General features: G+C 43.3%; 1 protein-coding gene across 1 annotated transcript; it reads left to right on the top strand.

Annotated features, from left to right (window-relative positions):
• Window positions 1-692: 692 nt before the first annotated feature.
• Window positions 693-4252, top strand: LOC147576422 (mammaglobin-A-like). Its single transcript, XM_086679346.1, has 3 exons — window positions 693-828; window positions 1211-1398; window positions 4032-4252. Exons 1-3 carry the CDS (start codon window positions 774-776, stop codon window positions 4068-4070), a joined length of 282 nt encoding a protein of 93 aa, XP_086535472.1. The 5' UTR covers window positions 693-773; the 3' UTR covers window positions 4071-4252.
• Window positions 4253-12010: the final 7758 nt, after the last annotated feature.

Genomic DNA, 12010 nt, shown 5'->3' with positions numbered 1-12010 from the left:
TCCCTACCACCATTCCTCCATTCAGGACTGCCTCTGCCGAGTGATCAGTTGCCCTGCTTCTTCACATCACCCTTTAACTGATGGGAAAAAAAAACCCCAAACAACGAAAAAAAAAGATTATTCATACATTCAGAATAGAATGAATTTATGAAATTAATTAATCAATTGAGATAGTCTTTGCACAAATAGCCTTTAGAGAGAGTTAGACATTGTTAAGATTTCCTAAACGTCCAGCCCCTTGTTAAAAGGGTCTATGGACACGGGAAGTCTGCCCTCCTGAGGAGCTATCTGGTATTGCACCGAGCCCAGATGCGTGGTGAGCCCATGGGAACGCAGGATACGAAGCTATTCATCCGTTCAAGAAGGAGGACAGGTGGAAGGAGACTAATAAAGACCGCAACAATACTAAAACAACAAGGATGACAACACAGGCACACTCTATCGTCGTTTCATTAGCTAGCAAGCACTTTTGCATTAATTTCATCTAAATTAATGCAATAATGTTATCATTATTGCAGTTCCAAAATAGTTTTGAGTCCAACAAGCTGTCTCCTTGGTTTCTACAAACAGGGCACAGGCTGGCTGGGCTGATTCTTGCTGTCATTTCCTGGCCCAGTGCCACGTTTACTGTGTGACTCAGTCCCTCACTTCGGGGAGGGCTTAAGGTGATGGCCAGGAGAATAAAAGGAGGAGTTCTAGGTGCTCAGCTCCCAAGTGAGTTCTTTCTTCCCTGCCACGTCGGACTGACCGGCTAACACCAGCTGCCCTCAACCATGAAGCTGCTGAGAGTCCTTGTGCTGATTGCCCTCCCGCTTTACTGCTTTGCTGGTGAGTTCTGTGCAGCAAGGACAGGTTCGGGGCTAAAGGTGGTGTCAGGGCCCTCTGGAAGGCCTCCTGTTCCCCAAATTCAGGCCAACAGGCTCCACCTCATTTCTCCAGTGTCTTTGTTTCATGGTTATGTAGTGTCTGGCTTCTCTGGGCTGTGGAGGTAGTGCTGGGGTGGAGAGGGGGCACAGATGTTTTCAAGCTTAAGGAAACCCTAGGTCCTGAGTTTACTCTCTGAGAACTGAGAACTCAAGACCATTCACCATCATATTTCTGAATGTATGAGTCTACTGGGATGTAGGTTGGATGACCAACATCCTAGGTGCTCCCAAAAAGGGGCCTCAGGGCTATGGAACTGAGATCGCTTTTATATGTTTTCTTTCAGGTTCTGGATGCCTACTTCTAGAGCAGGTGGTTAACAAAGCAATCAGTCCTGAAGTGAGCGTTAGTGAATACCAAAATTTTCTTCAGAATTTTGTTCGGGAGACTGAGGAAGAAGAGGCCTTGGCTGATTTGAAGCAGTGTTTTCTCAACCAGTCAAATGAAACTCTGCACAACTATGCACAGATGATGGTAATTACTGTTTCTTCTGATGTGCTTTCAAACCACGGGGCAGGGACTAGTAGGCTCTACGTTTGTCACTAATGATGCCAAAGCAAGTGTTCAACATGCTTTATTTTATTTCAGTGAATGTTATTGTGGCTGCATGTGAGTACTTTGACATCAAGAAAGCCAGCCAAGGTCCCAGTGCTGATTTGCCTCTGCGCCTCTTGGAATCTTTAGTGAATGATAAATGAAAAAGGCAAATGAGGGACAATATTCACATAAAGGCTGAACTACCCTTCAGTATCCTAGTACACACTCACACATCCACACACAAACTTTCTCTTTTTTTCTTTTTTTAAGTTCATTTATTTACTTTAAGGGGCAGGGGGAGAGAGCACGCATAGAGGAGGAGCAGACACAGGGAGAGAGAGAGAATCTTAAGCAGGCTCTGCCCTATCAGTGCAGAGACAGACGTGCCTCAATCTCAGGAACTGGGAGATCATGACCTGCCAACTGAGCCACCCAGGAGCCACAATATTTTTCTTTTTTTTTTTTATTATTCTTTATTTATTTTTGAGAAAGAGACAGAGAGACAGAGTGCGAGTGGGGGAAGGATCAGAGAGAGAGACACACACAGAATACAAAGCAGGCTCCAGGCTCTGAGCTGTCAGCACAGAGCCCAACGTGGGGCTCAAACTCATGAACCACGAGATCATGACCTGAGTCAAAGTCGAATGCCACGCAGGCACCCCTCATTTTTTTTCTTTATTTTGAAATTTTTTTTCTTGCTTTTTTTTTTTTATTTTTTTATTTTTAAATTTTTTTTTCAACGTTTTTATTTATTTATGGGACAGACAGAGACAGAGCATGAACGGGGGAGGGGCAGAGAGAGAGGGAGACACAGAATGGGAAACAGGCTCCAGGCTCTGAGCCATCAGCCCAGAGCCCGACGCGGGGCTCGAACTCACGGACCGCGAGATCGTGACCTGGCTGAAGTCGGACGCTTAACCGACTGCGCCACCCAGGCGCCCCTTTCTTGCTTTTTATTAAGTACACTCTCCACCCAACGTGGGCTCGAACTCACAACACTGAGATCAAGAGCCACAGGCTCTCCCCACTGAGCCAGCCAGGCACCTCCACACTCATTTTCTATCAAGGTAAAACACATCTGATTCTCAAGAAGTCCCTTACTTGTAGAAGTGACCGGCAACAATGAGCCCCTTCTTCGTAGGAACAAATAATAAAATGTTCATGAGAATGTTTAATAGAGTTCAGAAGAATCCATTATGAAGAAGATTCTGTACCTCTTACTAAAAGAATTTAAAGTGTGCTTTCAAGCAATCAAAATTTGTCAGTATAAATGATGGGATTCCTTGACTATTAATTAAAGACCCCATAGATGACAAGGACAGATCATGGGTATGAATCGGCCTTGGGGGATGGAATTGTTGAAAACAACAAGCAGTGTTTCGTTCTTCATAATGTATTCCCTATCTTGATACTCCTATGGAAACATTCCAGGGTGACAATTTAGAAATACTTCCAAAGCTAAAGATAAAAGTGTTTATCACTCAGAAGAGCCAACATGGATGAACCTTGAGGACCTTATGACAAAGGAACTAGGCCAGCAAAAAAAGAGACAAATATGTTGCATGAGTTCATTTATATCAGTTTTCTAGAGTAGCCAGTCTCCTAGAAACAGAGGGTAGAATGGTAGCTTCTAGGGGTTGGCTGGTATGGAAAATGGGGGTTGTTCAGTGGGTATAGAGTTCAACAATAGCAAGCTGAAAACGTTCTGGACATTGGTTGCACCACAACATACATAGACTTAATGCTGCAGAACTGTATACTTACAATGATGAAAATGGTCAATTTTATCTTATGTGTATTTAGCATAATTAACCACTTTAAAAAGTGAAATTCCCTTCAATCAAGGATAGTGGGATGGGGTTTTTTGTTGTTGTTTGTTTTGAAGTTTATTCACTTTGGAGAGAGAGAGACAGAGACAGAGACAGAGTGTGAGCGGGGGGGGGGGGGGGGAGGGCACAGAGAGAGAGAGGGAGAGAGAGACACAGAATCTGAAGCAGGTTCCAAGCTCCGAGACAGCAGCTCAGAGCCCACGGGGCTTGAAACCACGAACCGAACCGTGAGATCATGACCTGAGCCTAAGTCGGAGGCTTAACTGACTAGCCACCCAGGTGCCCCTGGAATGTTTTCCTTAAAAATGTCAATTAGACCGATCACTTGGAGTGCACATCTCCAATGTTTTGTAAGTGTCAAAGGTAAAGGTCTCGGTGTCAGACCGTTTTCGGTATTTCTAACACGTAAGGCCACGCCAGAACTCAAAAACTACCCATTTCCTTGTATTTGGGCTGAGACTTAACGATTCTTTGTTGAAATAAATGCACCCTGAGAAGCATAGGGATCCCTGATGGGGAAGAGATCTGGAAACACCAGCACCTGTTTGGCATCAGTAAAGTCTCCTGATCGTTACCATGAGAGACGAGATCATTCTGATCTTGACTCCAGCACAATCGTTCTTCGATACCAGATGTGTGTGGACAAATCCTAGAAGCCAAGAATAAATGAGTGTTTTTCAACTCTTGACTTTGGAACAGAGAGCTGAACATCGGAGTAATGTCTCTGTGTTTGTTTTCCAGCAAATAATGTATTCCAGTAAGTTCTGTGCCTCTTTTTAACTTTCCCCGAGACCGGAGACCCCGAGGACTACAGAGAATGATCAGCAACTGACAGCCGGTGAATATAAACCACGACTTTTCTTCCTTCTTTCTCCTTTCATCTATAAACTGCAAGACAACTGTTGAAACCTCAAATACATTTTCATTTCAATAAAGCATCTGCAAATGGAAAATTCTTTTCATGTGATGTGATCAAAATGGAGGCTGTGGAGAGCCTCCCATGCCTGAGCTCACACCTACACACACGCTCATAGGGAACTGTTCCTTGGAGAACACATGGGTGAAGGACTGAGGAATCTGAAAAATGCTCTGTTCCTTCCCACATGTAGCACAACAGGGGTCCTCTCTCTGGAAATGTGCTTTTCCACCCTCGTGGCCCCCATTTTCCCTGGGATTATCTCTGAAGTCCTCAAGACCTAGGCTCTGCTGATTGGGCTGCATGCAGTACCCCTGATCCACTGGTACGGCTAGGCCCCACTCTCAGCCCTCTGCACCTGACCCAAGTGAGTGGGGTCAGTAGAGCCAGGGAGAGATGTGACTTATCCAAAGCAGGGGTGACTCCTGGCTTGATTTTATTTATTTTATTTTTTTAATTTTAATTTTTGGGAGACAGAGAGAGAGGGCATGAGCAGGGGAGGGGCAGAGAGAGAGGGAGACAAAGAATCTGAAGCAGGCCCCAGGCTCCCAGCTGTCAGCACAGAGCCTGACCGGGGGCTCCAACCCATGAACCGTGAGATCATGACCTCAGCTGAAGTCAGACGCCTGACTGACTGAGGCATCCAGGCGCCCCATAGAATTTATTTTGCTTGTAATGTTTATTTATTTATTTGAAGAGAGAGAGAGCACGAGCAGGAGAAGGGCAGAGAAAGGGAGAGAGAGAGAAGCCCAAGCAGGTTTGGAGCTGTCAACACAGAGCCTGATGTCGGGCTCAATCCCACCAACCCTGAGATCATGACCTGAGCTGAATCAAGAGTCAGACACTTAACTGACTGAGCCACCCAGGCCCCCCCCCCAAAATGTTAGAATTTCTTTAAAACAATTAACCAAAAGTGACTGTCATCATAATGAATATAGACCCATGAGCCAGAGTGGAGCATACTCCTCTTTATACCAGTGCAGTTGTAAGGTACGGTATTTAACATGGTTTTTATGGAAACTGGCCAAAAGGACCTAAGACCTACAAAAGTCATAATGGATCCCTGCCATCTACCTTCCCCCACACACCTCAGGGTCAGTGATTCCAATAGGCCCAGGCTAATGGACCCTTGCCCATTTCCACATCTTAAAAGATCCCCCCTATTACACACACACACACACACACACACACACACACACACACACACACATTTATCAAGAACTCATGGGCCATACTCAGTTCTCAGTGCTTTGGGTGTGTCCTCGGTGGGGAAGAAAGCCCACCCCTCTCTCTGCCTCTCAATAATGGGAAACTCAGTCCACCCTCTCTTTCTCTTTTGGACCATAAGAGGAGAGGAAAAGGAAGACATTTGGCCATAGGAACTGGAGATGGACACATAGATATGCAGAAATTTGCTTCTGTCCGGAAGGACCCTGGCCCATTTCATGAATGAGTCTTACCCAGGGAACAGAGCCAATTTCATGCAAGAATTGATAATGAAGGTGATTGAACGACTGGGGCAGCAGAACGGGAAGAGGAAGGATGCCCGATGATTAATCGTTGGAAAAGGTAGTACTCAATCTAGAACTAGAACAGGAAAAAGAAAAAAGGAGATTGTATAGAAAGGTAAATCCAGTAGTACATCGACGAATGTGCTTAAGGGTAAAGGTGTACGGATATTCTCCTCCTGCATTAAACCACTACACCATTTGTGTAACTCTGAAGTTATTTCCAAGGACAAAGTTAAAAACTGCATTCCTGAGGCAAAAACGTATTGTGATGAGCACAGACTCTTCACTCTTTCCCTGATGATGAACGATGTTGAACATCTTTTCATGTATCTGCTAGCCATCTGGATATCTTCTGCCCATTGACAAATGGGATTATTTGTGGGTGCCTAGGTAGTTCAGTCAGTAGGCATCTAACTTTGGCTCAGGTCATGATCTCATGGTTCGTGGGTTCGAGTTCTGTTTGGGTGAGCCCCGCTTCTCTCTCTCTGTCTCTCCCCGCCCCCATCCTGGGATTCTCTCTCTTTCTACCCTCCCTTACGTGCACTTTCTCTCTCTCTCTCTCTCTCTCTCTCTCTCTCTCCAATAAATAAATAAATAAATAAATAAATAAATAAATAAATAAGATTATTTGTTTTTTTATGGTGCCAAAGAGAGCATTTTCGACAATGTGCTTTCCTCCTTTTTTTGGTCTTTAATAGAGCTTTTTCTGAGAGGAGTTTTAGGTTCACAGCAAAATTGAGCAGAATGCACAGAGACTTCCCATAGATCTCCTACTCATGCATATGCACAGCCTCTCCCACCGTCAACATCCTCACCAGATGGTACGTTGGTTACAACTGGTGGGCCTCTATGGACACATCCTTATCACCCAAAGTCCATGCTGTACATCGGGGTTCATTCTTGGTGTTGTACACTCTATGCATTTTGTGAAATGTATGTGATGTGCACCACCCCATTACAGTACAGAAGAATTTCACTAACCTTAAAACCATCAGGTCTGCCTGTTCATTCCTCCCTCTCCCCAACCACTGAGAACCACTGCTCTTCTCAATGTCCCCATACTTTTGACACTTCCAGAATGTCTGCCACTGAATGCAGAGATCTAGTAAAGCCCCAAGTCCCTTAGAGAAGCTGGAGCCACTCAATGGGAGAAGTCTGGGCTCTTAAATGCCTGGAGGTGGTCATGATGGGTCATGGACAAGCCACTGGGAGCACCGTGCTCTCGGTCAATGTAACACCTATTTAGAATGTCCAGCAAAGTGGAGCAAGTTATCTATGGTACTGTCTAGAAACACTATCTATCTCATGGTGATCACTAAAAGCAGTTGGCTTTTATTCCATTTCATGGTCATGTTTTTAAAAATGTTTTGGTGTTTCTTTCTTTTCAAGAGACAGAGACAGAGAGAAGCAAAGTGCAAGCAGGGAAGGCGCAGAAAGAGAGGAGACACATCCGAAGCAGGCTCTAAGCTCTGAGCTGTCAGCACAGCTGACATATTTTCCAAAAGTATGGAACCCAACACCTGAAAACTGGTTTCTAAACAATTAAAGTGCTTTGAATTGTATTTTTTTAACACATAGGAATATGCAGTGTGAAATAGTTCTTACATCCTGTTTTACTCTCTCATCAGTTTCTCTCACCTCGTGGGTCTTTCCTCAAATGTCTCTTGCTCAGTGAGAAGAGTAGCATTTTTAGATTTTTCCATGTCTCCATGTCGGGCTCAGTAGAAGACAGCTGGTTTTGCATGTTTGCTTCAGTCTTAAACGTGGCAACATCACACGTCATGTAGCTTCTGAACAACTCCACTGTACATTTATGAGAGAATGAGAGCAACCCAGGAAAATAAAACTTAAAACTTACTATTAAAATCACTTTCTCTCAGTCCCACTGAGTCTTGGGGTCCCCTCAGCAGCCCCTAAAACCACTACAGTGTGTAAATGTGTCTGTACATATAGTAACACTTCTTCTCTGCGTACCAAAAAGATAAAAACCAGAGAGGACTCTTAACTTGAAAGGTTAAACACATGTATGGGATTCCAGGAAAAAAACATCAAAATTTGTAATTAACATTATTATTATTACCTCACCCAATGAATAGAGAAAACCTCTTAATTATTTTAGTAAACTTAGTTTGATAAAATCTCGTTATCATTCTTAATACAAATTCTAAGTGAAGAGAAAAAAGAAGAAAACTATTCCGAACCACAAAAAAAAAAGAAATTCATTGTCAAAGTCAACAGTAAACCTCTCTCCAAAATAATGAGTGCTAAAAATACTTCCATGAAAATCAGGGTAACGGAATGCCTGATAGATTCATAGTTACTCAACGTTGATTTGTAAGATCTAAATGTCGTATTAAAATAAGAAGAAAAGGGGAAGAGCCAAGACGGCAGAACAGCATGGAAGTTGTTTTTGTGCCTCATGTCCGTGAAATACAACCAGATAAACACTAAACAAACCTGTACACCTAGCAAACTGATCTGAGGATTAACACAATAATCTGCACAACCTGCACCACAGAACTCAACAGGTACAGGGAGCGGAGAGGTGAACCGGGGTAGAGAGAAGCTGCAGATGGCAGGAAGCTGTTTTTGCTTGTGCACAGAGGACAGAGATGGGGGGAGGGTACAGGACAAACACCCTACCCAAAAGCAGCTGGAGAGAAAGTGGAAAAGTGGAGACAGCCACAGGGGACTGAACTACAAAGGGAGAAAGGAGACAGGAGAGGGTTTAAATTCCATTAAGACTCTATAAACAAGGGGAGCACAGAGTCTGAAATGCCACTGCTGATACCTGGTGGTGCTCTGGTGGGAAGGGTGAATCCCCAGGAGCAGACTGAAGTCCGGGGGTCTTCGGGCCACACGGGGAGAGGTGCTTCTCCCGCTGGGAGGACACTGGGAGAGGCTGTGTGGCTCCCCCGTAGGCAAAGGCCCCATTGTATCTGGGAGAACAACCATATTCACAGGTGCTGGAACATGGTCATTAAGGGTGAAGCCTGGTGCCAGACATGTGTTGTGATTTTCCAGAATCCCTGAAACACTGCTGCTACAGGATCACGTGCACTTTTTCTGGGGTGGGCTGTCACCCGGCCGCAGGCTCTGGGCATCGGTAGCAGCATGGTCCTGGGAACGTTCCTGGGTGTGGCCCGCACCTGGCCATTGCTGGTTAGACCCTCCGCAGAGGGGCAGAATGGGTCAAAGCCACAGTCCCTCAGAAGTAAGGGGTCAGGAACCATTGCCACATCTGAGATAAAACATAGGAGGGAGGTTCTGCCTGGGGCTTGGTCACAGACAGTGTAAAAGCAGGGAGTGGACACAAGCCCAAGACAAAGGATAGGTGCTCGATTGCTGATCAGGAGAACAGAATGCTGATACTAGAGACTGGGTACCTGGGTGAGGGCATTTTCACCGCTCCCGCGCATGCCCACACACGCCCCTACAAGTGCCACAACCATCTACCCCAGTGAGCAAAGCAGCACCATCTAGTGGAGAACAGAGTCATTACAGTAGGCCCCGCCCAACAAGGTTAACCTTGCTCATTAGGAACACAAGTCTGTCTGCTGCTTAGTTTATGGGCTCTAAAGTGCTTCATAGTTTGACCTCAGGGGAAAACAAAGTCATTTCAATCGTATTTCTGTAGGCTCACCAGTCCATCTGTTAAATTTTCTTTTGTCCTTTATTTCTTTTTTCTCTTTTGCTTCTCTTTTTGTTTTCTTCAATACAAAAACAGAAACAAATTATTTTTAATTTCAATTTTTATTAAAAATATTTTTCCTTAATTTTTTCCTACTGTATTTTTTACTTTTGTGTAAATTTTTTCAAATTGTATATTACATCCATCAGTTCGTTTTATTCTACTTAAGTGTTTTCATTTTTTCATATTTTCAAACGATTTCCTTTTTTCCCTCTTTCTTTCACCTTTTTTCTCTAATCTCTCAACACCTCTCAACACCCATACCAAAACACACCTAGGATCTAGCATCATTTATTTGATTTGTGTGTGTGTGTGTGTGTGTGTGTGTGTGTGTGTATTGTTTTTAATTTTTTTAATTTTAATTTTTTTTACCTCAATAATTCCTTTTTTGCCTTCAAAATGATGAAATGAAGGAATTCACCCTCAAAGAAAGAGCAGGAAGAAATGACAGCCAGGGACTTAACCAACACAGATACAAGCAAAAGATGTCTGAACTGGAAGTTAGGATCATGATAATAAGAATACTAGCAGGAAGGAATTTACCCAAGGGATACAGGAGTACTGATGCATAGGGGCACTTGTACCCCAATGTTTATAGCAGCACTCTCAACAATAGCCAAATTATGGAAAGAGCCTAAATGTCCATCAACTGATGAATGGAGAAAGAAATTGTGGTTTATATACACAATGGAGTACTACATGGCAATGATAAAGAACGAAATATGGCCCTTTGTAGCAACGTGGATGGAACTGGAGAGTGTGATGCTAAGCGAAATAAGCCATACAGAGAAAGACAGATACCATATGTTGTCACTCTTATGTGGATCCTGAGAAACTTAACAGAAACCCATGGAGGAGGGGAAGGAAAAAAAAAAAAGAGGTTAGAGTGGGAGAGAGCCAAAGCATAAGAGACTCTTAAAAACTGAGAACAAACTGAGGGTTGATGGGGGGTGGGAGGGAGGCGAGGGTGGGTGATGGGTATTGAGGAGGGCACCTTTTGGGATGAGCACTGGGTGTTGTATGGAAACCAATTTGACAATAAATTTCATATATTGAAAAAAAAAAGAATACTAGCTGGAGTCGAAAACAGATTAGAATCCCCTTCTGCAGAGATAAAAGAAGTAAAAGCCAGTTAGGATGAAGCAAAAAATGCTATAACTGAGCTGCAATCTCGAATGGATGCTATGGCGGCAAGGTGAAGGAGGCAGCACAGAGAATCAGCGATATAGAGGACAAACTTATGGAGAAAAATGAAGCAGAAACAAAGAGGGAGACTAAGCAAAAGAGCACGAATTTAAGAATTAGAGAAAGCGGTGGCTCATTAAGAAGGAACAATACCAGAATTATAGCGGTCCCAGAAGATGAAGAGAGAGAAAGAGGGGTAGAAGGGTTATGCGAGCAAATCATAGCGGAAAACTCTCCTAACTTGGGGAAAGACACAGACATCAAAATCCAGCAAGCACACAGGACTCCCATTAGATTCCACAAAAACCGACCATCAACAACGCATATCATAGTCAAATTCACAAAATACTCAGGCAAGGAAAGAATCATGAAAGCAGCACAGGAAACAAAATCCTTAACCTATAAGGGAAGACAGATCAGGTTTGCATCATATCTATCCACAGAAACATGGCAGGCCAGAAAAGAGTGGCAGGATATATTCAATGTGCTGAATCAGAAGAATATGCCGCCAAGAATTCTTTATCCAGAAAGGCTGTCATTCAAAATAGAAGGAGAGATTAAAAGCTTCCTAGACAAACAAAAATTAAAGGAGTTTGTGACCAGTAAACCAGCCCTGCAAGAAATTTTAAGGATTTTAAGGGGGACTCTCTGAGGGAAGAAATTATGACAAGAAGAAAGAAAGAAAGAAAGAAAGAAAGAAAGAAAGAAAGAAAGAAAGAAAGAAAGAACTAGAGAACACCACCAGAGACTCCAATTCTACAAGCAACATAATGGCAATAAATTCATATCTTTCAGTACGCGCTCTAAATGTCAATGGACTAAATGCTCCAATCAAAAGACACAGGGCAACAGAATGGATAAGAAAACAAGATCCATCTATATGCTGTTTACAACAGACCCACTTTAGACCTAAAGACACCTTCCGATTGAAAGTAAGGGGAGGGAGAACCATCTATCATGCTAATGGTCAACAAAAGAAAGCTGGAGTAGCCATACTTATATCACACAATCTAGACGTTAAAATAAAGACTGCGTCAAGAGATGAACAAGGGCTTATATCATAATTAAGGGGTCTATGCACCAAGAAGACCTAACAATTGTAAACATTTATGCTCCGAGTGTGGCAGCACCCAAATATAGATAGCCATTAATCACAAACATAAAGAAACTCATTGATAATAATAGCATCATACTAGGGGACTTCAACACCCCACTTAGAGCAATGGACAGATCATCTAAACAGAAAATCAACATGGAAACCATGGATTTGAATGACACACTAGACCTCATGGACTTAACAGATATATTCAGAACATTTCATCCTAAAGCAGCGGAATATGCATTCTTCTCCAGTGCACATGGAATGTTCTCCAGAATTGACCACATACTGGGACACAAATCAGCCCTCAATGAGTAC

Source organism: Puma concolor, chromosome D1, assembly GCF_028749965.1.
Source record: "Puma concolor isolate L17-30 chromosome D1, mPumCon1.1.hap2, whole genome shotgun sequence".
In the NCBI taxonomy this organism is placed as follows: domain Eukaryota; kingdom Metazoa; phylum Chordata; class Mammalia; order Carnivora; family Felidae; genus Puma; species Puma concolor.
The sequence above is the reverse complement of the archived record's forward strand: the minus strand, read 5'-3'. Positions and strand labels throughout refer to the sequence as shown.